Below are 15,444 nucleotides of genomic sequence, written 5' to 3' on the forward strand. Positions count from 1 at the left end.
TGTGTGTGTACATATATGCATCAGCGATACGCATCTGAATTTGTCGTTATCGTTCGAAAGAGGAAAAAAAGAACTGTTGAGTATAAAAAAAGGGGAAAAAAAAACTGCAAAAATTATTTAATTGCCAAGAGCTGCAGAGGCGCCAGTCGTTATCTCCTTAGTGTCGGGGGTCACGACCGGTGATCATCTCGCTGCAGGCGTATACCTCTTTCTAACTGCCAATAATGTATATCGACGCATTTATACGAGCAATACACAATCAATAATAATGAATACGTATACATAAGCTGTACATAAAATGAAAATATAACACGATTCACTCCCTATTTTCGTCATGTGATTCCATGTAATTTAACATTCTTCCCCATATTCTTTATCACGCGATTACTATTTGCCAACGTTATACATTTAGTGTTCGTCACCTGTTGCGTTTATGTAGAAAAATGTTGAAGAAAGAAAAAAAAAAACACCTGTTGCGCACGTTTTGTAATCGCAAAGGAAACTCGTGTATATAATTCAGCAGATATACATGCAGTATTTTATTTGATAAGAATTTGCGGTCGCGGTTAGAGGAGATTTTAATTTGGCGTCTGCATCGTCTCTTTCCTAGTGTGTATAAATATAATTATCTCGTTTTGATAAAGGAACAGAGCAAGAATAGTAATAGAAACGAGAGTGAGAAGAAAATTTTTTACACCTGCGAGGATCGGAAAATAAACTTTCGAAAATAATAATTTTTTTTTTCCAAGCAGCTGCATCGGACTTTGTCCAGCTGGGGTTTTAGGTGGTTCGTAAAATTCTATACGCTTTGCATTCCGTGCAAATAATTAGGTATGTGCATACGCGCATGATTTATCGTGTTTATTGTAACGATAGAGATACAGCGAAACGATAGAGTAACAATCGTTTGGGAGCAAACAAAAATTTATGTGAAAATACCAAAATAGCCGCTGCAGCTGGCTTATATGCAACGAATTTTGACACTCGCGTATCCATATTTCAAGTGACTCAATTCGTCTAGAAAAACAACAGATGTTCGAAAGAGATTAGGACGCGTTTACGAGCCGAATAACACGTGGGCAGAGTGACCTCACCTGGTCAAAATCCCTAAAGCCCCGATGACGAGGACCTTGCATTGTCCCGAAAGGGATGAAAAACAAGCAATTAACGTAATAATGACCCAGACACACGTCGACGCTCTCGGAATTCCCGATATCGCAATTTTGTTTCTCATTATTTTTTTTGCGAATTTCTTCGCCTCGAAGAACACGACACGGACGTCCAGTTCCGCGCGTCCTTCCGCTTCCCGAGCGGTACGGAAACAGGATAGATTTAAGTTCAAGGGTGATTAAAATCATCGTTGACGATCGGAGGAATCTCGAAAAAGAGAGAGAGGAAAAAACATACGCTCTATAAATTAGGCGTGATGTAACTGATATTCGCATGCATTTATATCGAGGCTATAAAAGTTTAAAAACGGCGTTCCGATATGCCGGCGAGTTCTGCCCCAGAAGTAATCGTGAAAAAAGAGGAAAAGAATACGGCGAAAAAATATACAGGGCGGACATTATCGGTGGAAATTCAATCCGCGCTCCGAACGATTGCGGAGTGTCAAGAGGTGATCAGTTTTTTTGAAGTTTATAAATTGTGTCATCTTCCGATTCATCTCTCGCGAGCGTTTATGCAGCAGAAATTCTCCGACAGAAGCGCTGATCCTTGTGTATTATATTCGGTTATTATTTTATTAATTTAAAAGTCAAAGGTTATTATTTCCTTGATGACGAGGTGTGTATTTGTATGTTATACACGCTACGTTGTTTTACAACGTTATTTTATCCGCGCTGCGAACGAATATGTATCGTAATTCGTTAATAACGCGGATGGAAAAATTCATAGAATTAATATAAATATAGTCGGGGATAAATTATAATACTGGGTATGAGATATTTAAATAAATAAACAGTATTTGTTACACTCTGAAAATAGTATAATTGCATCGTGATGAATTTATATAAAAAGACGCGCGCGAGGATTACTGCAGCGGCGAAGGATGATGAAAATTCGTAAAAGTGTCATCAGGATTTCCAAAAGTCAAATCGCATCGCTATATTCTATCAGAGCTGCAGAGATTCTTTTCGTCGATGGAATGCGATATAGAAAATTGAAGAATGATTCATCCCTCGTGGCCATTTTCATTAAATTGTTTTCCTCCTATTAAGAAGAAAAATCGAAATATAGCGCAACTGGATTCATTAGTCCAGTAAATTCGAGAATTCTTAATCTCTCTTCTTCTCGCGTGACCTTGCATATAAAATTGAGAAAAAAAAATGTAAATGAAAATTTACAACACAACCGAACATTGCGATGCGGCGCGCGCGCCTGCGATTCCGTTAGTAATGTGATATGGATGAAAAATTTTCATGCAGGGGCGTACGTTGTATGCACCCAGCTGAATTATCCTGCTGATTCCATTGTATCGATTATTTATTATTAGTTCTTTTGCCCTTGCCCATCTCAAATTTATTTGATAATCATACTGCAAAAGGAATCAACGTACAATTAAATGGAGCGTGAATTTTCGTTGAGAAATCAATAAAATTGGCGATGCGGTCCCGCGCCTTTTCACTCCTCCAATATAACTCGAGGTTATCTCTTCTAGATTGATTTGGATGCTTTTTCCACACAACATAATATTGTGTTACGATTTGAATTAATGAGATGCACCCGTAATTATTTTACTTTTTGCGCGTAAAAATTAACGCCGTAATTATAACTCAATATAATTTATAAATTTACGCGTTATTTTCCGTTATATTATTTATAATTTTTTTCCATTCGATTTTCTCACAACTCGTCCGTCTCCATTTCCTAATTGACTGCGAAAAAATATTTTTATTTTTTCTTCTGCTTCTCCGATCGCCCCACCTCAAAATATATCGAAAATTATTTTGCCGCGTTCCGCGTTCCTCGCAGCATCCAGCAAACGTCGATAAGATGTGTTTAATATTTTATGCGAATAGGGGGAATTAAGAGAAAAAAATATATATTTTATCCCCGAATTATAATCCCCGAATTGGTCGCACATGCGAAGCCAACGGATCTCTTAATTAAACCGATAAGTTAATCGAATTATTACAAGGTTTGGAATAATAAAAAACCAACTAATAATTTTTATTTCACTTACATAATCAAGTCGCGGACGTGTGTACTTGTTATAATTCACGAAGCGCTCGTGATCGCATCTGGTAAACATAAATTCGTTGACAATTTTCATAATAAGTTTCACAATGAATTCGACAAAGATTTATGATGCACCAGTATCGTAAATGATTCTTATTTCGGGTCGTTGCTCGTAGTGTGACAAAACAAAAAAAAAAAGGTGAAATCATGCAAGTAGGTACATCGAACCGAATTATGTGGTCAAAATTGTACGGATGCGCCGCTTCAAAAAGTCGGACTAATTTAGCTCTTTTGTAAGAAGAGCTTCTGATTATTCTTGGCGGAGTTCCAAAGCACGTTCAGAAGTCCGCAACCTCGTGCACGATCAATCGTGTCTTGACTTTGAAACCCGCCGAAATCTGAAATCTTGCATATTATGTGCTTCGCAACGAAACCATGATGGCCAAGTTCCTCGATATATTTCTAGTCAGACATATTGCGAGCGAGGCCGACAGAACCCCGAGGACGTCCAAGAAGACAAAAACTTTTCGACACATCTTACACACCTTATGCAAGGGATGTCGTAATCCGATGCTTTTTGTTTTTCTCCTCTCCGTCCTCTCTTCCTCGTATTCGTTTTACTTGTATCCACAAAATTTTCGCTGAGACGTGCATGAATTTCGGCAAAATTATGATCGAATAATTCGTAGCCCTGCAAATATGCAACACCATCGGCTGAGCACCGCCGCCAGCCAAGAAATAAGCTGCACCCTGATGGTAATTTCTGTAGATCGTATATAATAATTGCAATCGCCCGTGAAATTGAATATATATGTTACAGGATGTGTCGCCTTACGAAAGATATTTCAAAGCGATGTTTGGACGATCTGATTTTTTTTCCTTCGGAAAATAAAACTGTACGCAACGTACAAGCCTGTAATTATCGCGGAGGCGCGGTTCTCTCCATAGGAAGTTGATGGCAAATGTACGAAGCGTGACAGACTCGCTTAGCTTTCGCAGACAAGGGTAGGAAAACCAGTTTAAGTTATAACGCCGTATCGCGGTAAGGTGACACTATACGCTCTGATAAATCTTTTGTTGCCAACAGAACTAGAAAACTCAGAGAATAGCGCGACACCAAGTCACGTTTATTCAATTTCATGAATCTGAGAAAATGAGTGGACAAATAGACGAAAAAATTCTGATTAATATTCAAGTGTGCGCATCCTAATGCCAAAATTCAAATTTATTCACTTTTTAAGATTACCTCTGCAGCAGCTGTATAATAGTTTTGTCAATATTTGACCGGTACACCACATGAGATCATGTACCTACGTGCAAAGTGGACATTGGTTCTAAAAAAGTACATGACATACACTCTACGATGCCTTCCATACCTTTTTATGCTTATAACATCGACATTATCTGGATATACGCTCGGTATACGCGAAAAAGCTCATTCTTTTTTTCTCCTTCTCAAAGTAAATATATACGTAACTGCGATTTACTGGAAATAAAAAAATGAAAATAAGAAATCTGAGCCGTAAAACCAGTAATTTTATTCACCAAACATCCGAGGAGTGCTGCAGCTTGGAGGGGAAACTAAATGCGAAAGAAAAAATATTGCAGAATCTGTTCCATGGTTTTTCGAGTGGGTGTCGGACATGGGTTTCTGCAGTGTACGGGGTAATATCTGCAGATAGTTGCTGTAGGCCTTTCGGACTGCACCTATGTATATTATAACAGTTTTCAAACTAGGAGAAGATATATGATCGCCGATTGTGTGCTGCTCTTCTGTAAACGCCTAGCAAAAAGATGGCTGCGGGACCAACAGTCGTTAAATTTAATTGAAGATTTACTTCTAACTATACTACTTTCACGGTCTAACATAAGTCGGGTGTATTGTATAAATCAAGCTTATCGCGGTAGCTTTTACCGTCATGCTCTCATGACTCTGAGAATTACATGGCGATTCTGCGGTATAGGTATGCGCCTTTTATAGTATTTATAAAAATCGCCCCGCGGCGTATTACGCGAATTGATAAAACGCCGGGTTTCCACCCCAAAAATTTTAAATGACTCGTATAAAAGCTGTTTATATTTATATGATAATTTGTTTTCTTATCGAGCATAATAATGTGTTCTGTAATTTGGCTAATGATCATTCCCCCGGTGGGTTATCGACTATCGTACGAGTGTATTTATAATATATTTTTAATCAACATATAATAAGGGGATACAAATTTGTTTAATTTTTAATCCCTCGGGAGATATTGAGTTGATCGTAGCACCGTGAGGAGTTACGTTACTCAATATACGTATAACCGTCTCCATGCAGAGTTATCGTAGCAATTATTGGCAAAGTTTATCACGAAGCAAATTCACGTCCTCTAATTTTCAAATCGTGTTGGTTACATTCTCCGATTTCGAAAGATCATTTATTCACGGTCTACACAGTCGGACGATTTATTTATTCATTTATTTCATCGACATCATTGATCTGTGATATGAATCAATAACAAATAATCAATGCTTATGGAATATTCTTTTATTATATCATGTAATATTATGTATAACATTAGAGTATAAGTTAATGGAAATACATCGGTTGGTATATAATATTTAAATTACATTCGACCATTTCGTTATCCGTTCAATATTCAATTTTTCAACATGTACGGTAAAAACTTGTCAAAATTCAGGAATATTGGTATTGTCATTATTCATTAACACGATATATCAAACCGCACGACCCTCATCATTTTCGATACAATCTTTCTTACGTTTTTATTTTATTTGTTTTTGTTACTTCTTAAAAATTCTCTCATTTTTTCTTTTTTCTATTTTCACAGTCGTGAAATGACTTAGATACTTGTTGTGTTTTAACACAACCGCACCACACGTACTCATCGATTATCCGTTGAAATTCTTGGCTTTTATACAGTTTTCAATTTTCTTTCTTTTTTCATTATTTTTGTATGTTTCCAAGTTTGCAGGCATCGATGTGATTTTTTTTTAATTTTATCCGCTCAACCGGATGCACAAAATTGTGGATAGAAACAAACTGGAAATTTATTTATTTTTAGAATTTGGATTGATTCGCGCACATGACGTGAAGATTTATTTGTGAATAGGGTATGCGTATATTTTAAACAAGTTAGAATGACGCACATGCTAGTTTCAGGCCTCCAAGTTTTTTTTATTGAAGCGCTATGTGTCTAGTGATGAAAAAAGAAAAGGTATAAAAGCCAAATCCGAATTCTAATTCACCCTAGTTTAATTACATATTAAAAATAATCGTACGTCTATTGTATTTTATCTGTTTGCTTAATTAATTATTTTATTTTATTTTTCTCATTTTTTTAATCTTATTTAATAGATATTTAATCAAGCTAAATACCCATAAATAAAAGCGACCATCACCCATATTGGCGAGATAAATATTCCTGATCTTTATCATATGTATACTTTTATTCAATGTACATCCGACAAGCGTTAGGAATATTTGATTTCCATTTTTTATTTTTTATTGTTTCATATTTTAACGAAGTGTCTTATTGAGCAGATCACTAAATTTCACAGGTAAATTGTATGACGGATTTGCCAGGAATTTTGAGAGAAGAATTTAACGTTCGCAATAAATGACAAAATATAAGAACAATTGAAATTGAGATGATAAAGGCGGTTGGTCCAGATTCCGAAATGAAAATTAAACATGCAATTATACGATTATGTATTAATAGGAATGCAATAATGATGTAATACTCCAAATTGATACACGAAATTGGAGGGGCTGCGATGACGATCCTGTTATTATCTCAAGAAAATAAGAATGAAAAGTTAATCGTGAAAAGAAATTTGGTACGAATATTAGTGTGAAACGGAGTATTTAAATTTAAATGTTATGAGTGGTGTGGGAATATCTCAAATACAGATTAGAATTTGTTGTTCGGTTGGATGATTTTTTGAAAAATAGTGGTGTTATATTTCATCGGACTCTGGAACTAGAGTTTTCGCTTCCAAAGTCAATTGCAAGCCAATTCAATTTATGCTAGTACAGTTCCGAAAGTAAACAAGCAGTGCAGTTTTTGCAGTGGAATTCTACTGGATCAAGATAATTGTGAGACGTAATTCTAGCTAAGGTCCATTGCAACGACCATTATAGTATCAAAGCGATTACTTAATCAAAGGGAAGCGTCCATTCTAGATGCTAATTAGCAATAATAGCATTGTGACAACTAACGATCGATCGTCCCTATTATATAAAAAAATGCCTGGCATGGAGATACTTCTCGAAATCTTATTATAGTTCGCCAGATACGAAATTAGTAAATTGTTCCAGTTCGGTGAAACTGAATAACAATATTTATATGAGTATTCGTAATTAAGTTAATCACGAGTTCCTATTACCAAAAAAGTATAAACATCACACGATTTGTAATACGCTGTTCTTTAAATACACGAAATGCAGCACGTGGTCGTAACGTTTTTGTTATATCTTTTCCATATCATAACAAAAGATAAGCATACTGGTATATTTAATTTTACCATGATTTGATTGAGAAGCAAATTTTTGCTCCATAGTGAACAGAATCGAAAATACTGAAAAATGAATAGTTACGAATGTAAATAGGTAAAATATCCTCGTAGCATCTGATAAATGCAATTCCTGGCAAATCTTCAATTTAATAAATGAGGTTATTTTTAATGATTAATGTTATGTTAATGTGTGAAAATAATGATGGAATATATTAACATGGAGATCACGCGTTTGTAAAGGCTATCTAAGCTTTCATTCTATTATCGTGTTCATTCAAATTTCACAAACATGATAAACTTACTCGTATTTTAATGAAACGTGTTTCCCCTTTTTATTCTATTTTATTCCTGGATTTTTTTTCTTGTATTTTTTTGATTCGTTACCGTGACATTTAATGAACTTGGATTTATCTTGGGTGAATTACTCGTTACCATTAAGCGTCTTAAACAACCATCATTTTATATTATTTATTTTAATGTCTCTGTGACAATGTAATCCAAGGATTATAGATAATGAATCAATTGATTCACGCCAAGTCTAACTAAGGGTCGAAGATCTACTGAGATCAGTTTAATTCGTTACTAGATTCTCTATTATTCCAAGAATAGCGCCTCATATCCTTGAAAGATTTAGCAAAATCATGTGTCTCTCATATCCGCGTGTATGGTTTGTGTCCCGGCAAAGATCATGCCTAAGTTTTATTTTAATTGTATAATAATATGTACCTATAAATATCTACATACAAATAAAGTATTACAATCCAGATGAATATTCAGGGAACGAAATGGAAAAAATTATACTATCTCAAACGAGTAAGATATACCTTAAAAAAAAATCTTCCAAATAATAATAACTATGAATTCATCTCTGTCCTGCAATTATTACTCTAATTGATCTATCGGGACCAAACAATAATACAAATAAATACTAGGATCACGCACTGACAGCCGAATGTAAAAATCGGAATAAAAGTAAAGTGCCTTGCGACGAGTTTCTACTACTGCCGATTTTTTTTTTCTTTTGTTTTTTGTAGTCACTGTCGGATCTTTGATAACAATAATAAATCAATTCTTTCGATCATCTGCATGAACCATCTGTACAATATACCGTAGGATGGAAAAAAAAAAAAAATGTAATATGTCGTTAAAATAAAAATTAGGACACAACCTAGGACAACACACCGCAAGTTTTAGGCCTCTGACAGCAACAGAGGCGATAAAGTCTGGCCGCAGGGCTCACCTCTTCTGATCACCGTTCCTCACTACCTTCCCCACCACCTGCCTCTTGTTGGGGTCTTACAATCTGATAAGTTATCAGGTACTCGGGATACGCCTGTTCACCTCTATAAACTACGTATTCTGGAAATACAAGACCTCCTTGCGACGGCCTGCCTACCACACTGTGATGCCCCGGTGGAGCGTGTGCCATTTTCATGGCTGAAAATTGTAGGAACGATTTACCCAGAGTGACTCGACAGAGGACGAGGTGCCTAGAACAAAATTTATCGTCATATGGAGATATAATTTTACCCGTCTTCGGTAATATTCTACCGGAATAAATACTAACCTGTGGCAGATGTAGCAACTCCGATCTTTGTGTGCCGGACAACCAGTACCACCACAAATCCCATAAACGTATTGATTGCTTTTACTACTGTGCTCGGCGAAGTAAATTCCAGCTCCAAACATGCCACCGATATAAGCGTGTCGTTCGTCAAATCCTTTTTGAACAATTGCATTGATGAAGGGACTACCGTGGAACAGCATTCTTTCATTTGCTTGTGGCGCAGCTGGGCTGGGAGTAGCTCTGGGTGTTGTACTTGGAGAAGCGGGTGCTGCTCCAACTTCCTCTGCAACCTCTTGCCTACGATGAGCATAGCGTTCCCAAAGCTTGCGGTTCTGCACTTTTTGTATCTGAAATTGACAGAAATTTCAATAATAATATTATAGGAAAATTTTGAAGGCTACAGTTTCAGTTCATAATCGTTAGGTACTCACCCTAACAATATTGTATCGAGAAAATATGCCTCCTGAATGACCATTGTCTCTATGTTCACGAATAGTACTCTGCATCTCTTCTTCTACAGCCAAGAATTCTTTATCCTCTGTTAGCAAATCGACTAATAAAGTTCCAGGATTTATGGAAGGTTGCCAAAGAGAACCACCAGCACCAGAGGACAGCAATTTGTCCATTCCCTTGATTAATTTGTGTCTGTAGCCATATGCCGATACTCCAACTTGCTTCAAATCTTCGTGACCCATTTCTGCTAATATATCTAGAGTAATTTGTTCCCTTTCAAACAACTCCAGTAGATGCTCTAAGCTCAGACTCTGCAAAAATCCAGATACGGATGTGATTCCACTTGTATTACGATCCTCGCATACTTCTTTGACCTCTCGTTCGGAATAAGGCTCAATGGATGGCATTGGACTCAGACAGGATGTCGGTCTAGCCATTGGCACACAAAGGGTCATTGCTGCCCCCGATGGCATTATTACAGTTTCCTGAGTCAACAGAGGAGGTGGGGTAACTGGAACTGAAAACAATTACCATTAGTAAACTCAACAAATGTGTAACCTTTCAAGTTTCGTAGTTGGTTCGACACACCAGGAAATTTTTAACAGATTTGAACAAAAACGTATTTCGATCTGAATCTAAATTTTGTTACTCTCGTTTCCCTAGTTCAGCGATTTGCTGGGAGGTGTTTGACATCATTCCGATGAAACTGTTTTTTCTTACCAGCAATTATACTGGGTGGTCGACTCGGTGGCACCGATGGCACCACCTGTTGTGATGCCATGGCATCTTGCAGTAAACATTTCACATCGTCTGCGCTTGCCAAGTCAACCGGACTCTGTCCTTCTTGATTTTTCAAGAAAGGATCTGCGCCATGTGCTAACAACAGAGCACAAAGTTGCGTTCTACCTTTCTGTGCAGCCTCGTGTAACGGAGTGAAACCCCATTTGTCTGTGGCATTCACAACTGTGTTGTATTTGATTAGCAATGCAGCTATATCCAAGTGACCGTAACTCGACGCGTTGTGCAGAGGTATGAGACCACCCTTGTCTTGTGCGTTCACGTCTGCTCCTCGTTCCAAAAGGAATTCCGCTACTTCCAGGTTATTGTAACCAGCTGGAAGATAAGTTCAAAGATAACTCAATATTGCTCAGCAAAATTATCAATTTTTTCGATACTCCAACTTCAAAAAATTGATCTAACCAGCTAAGTGTAGAGGAGTACTATTTCTGCCCTGGGCATCTCTGCAATTGATGTTGTCTTGTGTAACCAGCCTTTGTACTCTAGCCAAGTTGCCTTTTTTTGCAGCATCTAGAAGCGCGCTATTTCCTCGCAATAAGTCAGCGACATCTTGATCACCTTCTCTGACCAAGTCCAACGGCGTTGCACCATCTCTGTTCTTTTTAGCTGCATCTGCTCCATGTCTCAACAGTAAACGAACTATTTCGCATTTACCTTTTGCTGCAGCTTCGTGTAGGGGCGTGAATTTCCAAAGGTCTGCTACATTCACAGATGCTCCATGCTTAACTAATAATTCCGTCACTTCGTAATGGCCATACGAACAAGCATTATGAAGAGGAACCAAACCCCTGGAAAAATATCGTGGAGTTAAAATTATGAAACATCAACTAAATAGAATGCATGTCATTGAATCAGAGATTCACCCTTTGTCTTTAGCATGAACATCAGCTCCATGCGCTAGAAGATATTCGACGACAGGCACTCTGTTATATCCTGCAGCAAAGTGTAAGGGTGTGGAATGTCTGCCATCCAAATCCCGGCAATTCACTGCATGTGGACTAGCTTGAAGTATTCTTTCAACAGCTGTCAAATCTCCGGCTTTGCTTGCTTCAAGAAGTTGTGCTTCGATATCTTCAGTTCCACTCGGCGGATCTGATGAGTAATTTCCATGTCAAACTTATTAACTACAATCATTCATCGTTGCACATGTTTTTTTTCAAAGTCAAGCAACACTTTATCTACAATTTCTAGTCTAAAGTTGAAAGGCGTTTTGTTATACAATCACCTGATTAACTCTTATGCAACGTCGTTTTGTAAGTCATGACACTCACCTTGTAATATTTTGAGAACGTTTTCCGTTGCAACTTGGCTTGCCGTGTATCCTTGCAAAGAGACTATCGAAGGATCAATGTTATATGACAACAGTATCCTGCATGCTTGAACGTTGTCCTCTCTGGCGCACCTAAACGCATTTATTAATATTCTTATTTTGAATTCCTTTAATTACAAGGCCTTTGGGATGCATCAATTACTGACAAAAAATTAAAAAAAATAGACAATTACCTGTTTGCTAAAGAACATGGTAATTATCTTGAAAAAATCAGAACAATTTGCTTAAAACCTTTCAATAGATAGACTATTATCAAAGGCCTGGTAATTAAGTCATGTTTGCGTGAACACTAAAAAAAATTCTACAAAATTACCTATGCAAAGCTGTTTGCCCTAATCCGTCCAATGCGTTTACTTTTGCATTATGCCGCAATAAGACATCCATCGCGTCGTAATGGGAATGGTCTGTGGCTACGTGGAGAGGTGTCAGGAAGTCTTTATTCTTCTCGTTCAAAGCTGCATTCTTTCTTATCAGAGTTTCAATGACTTGTTTTCGTTTTGGATAAGGCGATGCAACAGCACAATGCAGAGCTGTATCACCTGTGTAGGGATGTTTGAAATTAACAACATCTTGCGACAGGTATTTTTTTAATTTCGTTGGATCCGCTTGTCTACAGGCGTCTAGGAGACAGTGTCCTTTGAATTCATCTAGAATGGACAAAATAAACAATTACTTTTGGATACATAGATGATCATCATTTAACTCATATTCACAACAAGGAAAATACTCAACATGCAAAATTCGGGTTTTTAAGAGACTTTTAGAAGAAGCACTCACAAGCCAGCCTTTCCTGAAGCTCCAGCGTTGGTGCTGCGTCAATGGCACTTTTACTGTGGCAATTAAGTTGCGTAGGATCTGCGCCTTCACTCAAAAGCAGCGAGCAGACTTCCGCCCTTGATTTGCTTGCGGCTTCGTGAAGCGGAGTAAATGCCCAAAGATCACTAGCGTTCACAGCAGCTCCGTGTTTCAACAAAGCTTCCGTAACTTCAAAATGACCGTAAGAACAGGCGTTGTGAAGTGGCACTAATCCGCTGTAAGTAGATACTTATTGTTGAAATCATGCTTACCTAATGTGACATCATAGACAAACTTACATGTGTCCACTTATATTATTATTATGAATGAGTTATTCACCCTTTGTCTTTGGCATGCACATCTGCTCCGTTTTGTAGTAAAATTTGCACAACTCTCGATCTGTTATAACCCGCAGCTAAATGCAAGGGAGTTGATCGCCTCCCATCACTAGCATGACAATTTACATTTAAGGGATTTAACAGCTGCAACAATCTTTCTTCGTTGCCAGATCTAGCAGCCTCCAATAGTTCGTCTTTTCTGTATTCCCCAGTCAAAACGGGTTTAGTCACTGGATCGGCTAATTCAAGTGCTGTCTTTCCTTCAGTATTTCTGATATTAGCATCAGCTCCGTGTTGAAGCAGAGCTATGCAAACGTCTATTTTGCCCTGCAAAATTACATTATTTGTAAAATACTTTCAATTTTCGTTTAGGCAACAAGCAAGCATCTACCTCCCATTTGCTATCTTACCTTGATAGCAGCTTCATGCAAGGGTGTGTAATTCCAATTATCTCTGGTATTGGGATTAGCCCCGGCTTCCAAAAGTAATCTTACAACATCGAAATGACCAAAAGAGCAGGCGTTATGTAACGGATGCAACCCTCCGTCGTCACGAGCTTGTATAGAGGCTCCAGCGGATAGCAAAAACTCAACTACGTCTCTTCTACCGTATCCTGTTGATAAGCACATACATAATTGAAAATTGAGACCAATGAATCATCGTGCAGATCAATGCAAAGCAATTAATACACGGAAATAATGAGCTGGTGTATTTTTATCGCACCGTCAAAAAAAAATTAGAAAGACTTTGAAGTCAAATGCACATATCCGGCAAACACACGGCCACTAATTTTTTTTCCTCACTTTTCTGTGGAGACAGTTTATTTTGGGAAAGCTCACTTCCCCTTTTACTTCATTTTTGTAGTCTCTTCCGTTCTGGCAATACAATGTTTAAGTACTTACAATTACCTACCTTTATGTTGAAGGAAATAAAACTGAATTTGAGACTAGTAATGATGACAAAAATGATATTTTGTACATACATATATGTATATATTTATATACTATATAAGTAGAAGAACATCCTATGTATACACATCAATATATACATGTATATGGAAATAAGGTAGCCAACCAAGAATGAGTACAGTTAGGACTTGGTTCTGCCTTGTAAGCAGAGGCACCACCTTTCTATCAACACAAAGCAGACTGGGAACTGATATTTCTTTATTTATCGTAACATTGATATAATTGATATGTACAGCAGGGCACCAACTTTTAATGTACTGCTCCAAAAATTTCTGTACTTTCACTTTCTCTTTGATACAATAATAACGTTATTTCATAGCTCACTATAATTATGATCTAACAAGCCTTAACCGGAATCAGATTAATGCAAACATGAATAGGCTGACCAATCAAAAATTGTTATTTTATAAACATTGATAGAATGGAGCTCCTAGCTAATCAATAAGTAAACAAAACAATGAAAATTACTAAAAAAAAATTAGAATCCAACTGAATGAGATGTAAATTTTTCAACTGATGTAGTGACAAACTGGAGTCAGCCCATTCGCGTGTGATAAAAAACGACTCCAATTATGCAAAACTTTAAATCAACGGGCATATCAGCGTAATTACAGATTCGTTTTAAATGAAAAACTAGCTGTATTGGATCCAAACATTATATGCTCGAAAAAACCAGCTCCGATATTAATTTCCCATTCACATTCACCCCACGATTAGGCGAGCGAACGTTCGTCTGCATAATGACAGGTGATTACAAATATTGGGGTACGTATATCAGTTGCGCAAACCCTAACCATAAAAAAAGACAGAAAAAAACGTTCTCTGAAAAATTACTTCAGGAGATCAAGCTACTGTAACATGTGAAAACGATTTTCTTCCCCAATAATCCTCTGTTTCAAGGTAATAAATTCGCTAAACAAGCAGGAAGAATAAAAATAAATAAAAATTCGCTCACCAGCTGCGAAGTGTAAGGGGGTAGACTTTCGTCCCGCGGTATCCCGAGCATTCACTGTTTGCGGTGTTACGATTTGTTTAACCCTTACTAAATCACCAGTCTTACATGCCTCGAAAAGTTCACGAAAAGGATCTGCGCCCCCAGTTCCTGGCAAGGGCTCAGAGTTCGTCAACACTGCCCGTCGTCCAGTCATTTTACACCACCATTTTCATGCTACTGTCGAGCAACCCGAGACATACGGTATACCTATATTTACTACGTAACCACATACATAGAAGCATACATTCGCGCGTGTATAAGGACATACATACATGTCATTACTGCTACGGACCAATCCGCCAGCTGTACCGCATCAACCAACATTTCACAGAGCTGTCACACGAATTCGACGGGCCTTGGGTGTAATTTGCTCAAAAACTATTTGATTTATAGCAAATGCTGGTGACCAGTTTCTCCTTGTCATTATGACATTTTCAAAATGATTCTTTTTAACGCCTTAGAAAGTTTTTAATATGACATTTGGAGCACTGTGAAATTAAATC

At 37.4% G+C, this 15,444-nt stretch overlaps 1 protein-coding gene across 3 annotated transcripts; it reads right to left on the reverse strand.

The window, feature by feature from the left end:
• Positions 1 to 5,691: 5,691 nt before the first annotated feature.
• LOC105690822 (poly [ADP-ribose] polymerase tankyrase) lies at positions 5,692 to 15,355 on the reverse strand. 3 transcript variants are annotated; one of them, XM_012408938.3, is made up of 13 exons: positions 15,214 to 15,355; positions 14,903 to 15,118; positions 13,390 to 13,592; positions 12,981 to 13,306; positions 12,624 to 12,877; positions 12,160 to 12,493; positions 11,788 to 11,918; positions 11,380 to 11,608; positions 10,919 to 11,304; positions 10,439 to 10,831; positions 9,697 to 10,235; positions 9,266 to 9,612; positions 5,692 to 9,188 (listed from the first exon to the last, which is right to left on the reverse strand). In XM_012408938.3, exons 2-13 carry the CDS (start codon positions 15,093 to 15,095, stop codon positions 8,948 to 8,950), a joined length of 3,576 nt encoding a protein of 1,191 aa, XP_012264361.1. In that variant the 5' UTR covers positions 15,096 to 15,118; positions 15,214 to 15,355; the 3' UTR covers positions 5,692 to 8,947. The 3 variants fall into 3 exon arrangements, with proteins under 3 accessions (XP_012264361.1, XP_020710793.1, XP_020710794.1); XM_020855134.2 differs by having other exon boundaries at positions 11,788 to 11,909; positions 14,903 to 15,238; XM_020855135.2 differs by having other exon boundaries at positions 10,625 to 10,831; positions 14,903 to 15,238.
• Positions 15,356 to 15,444: the final 89 nt, after the last annotated feature.

Source organism: Athalia rosae, chromosome 1 (assembly GCF_917208135.1).
Source record: "Athalia rosae chromosome 1, iyAthRosa1.1, whole genome shotgun sequence".
NCBI lineage: Eukaryota > Metazoa > Arthropoda > Insecta > Hymenoptera > Athaliidae > Athalia > Athalia rosae.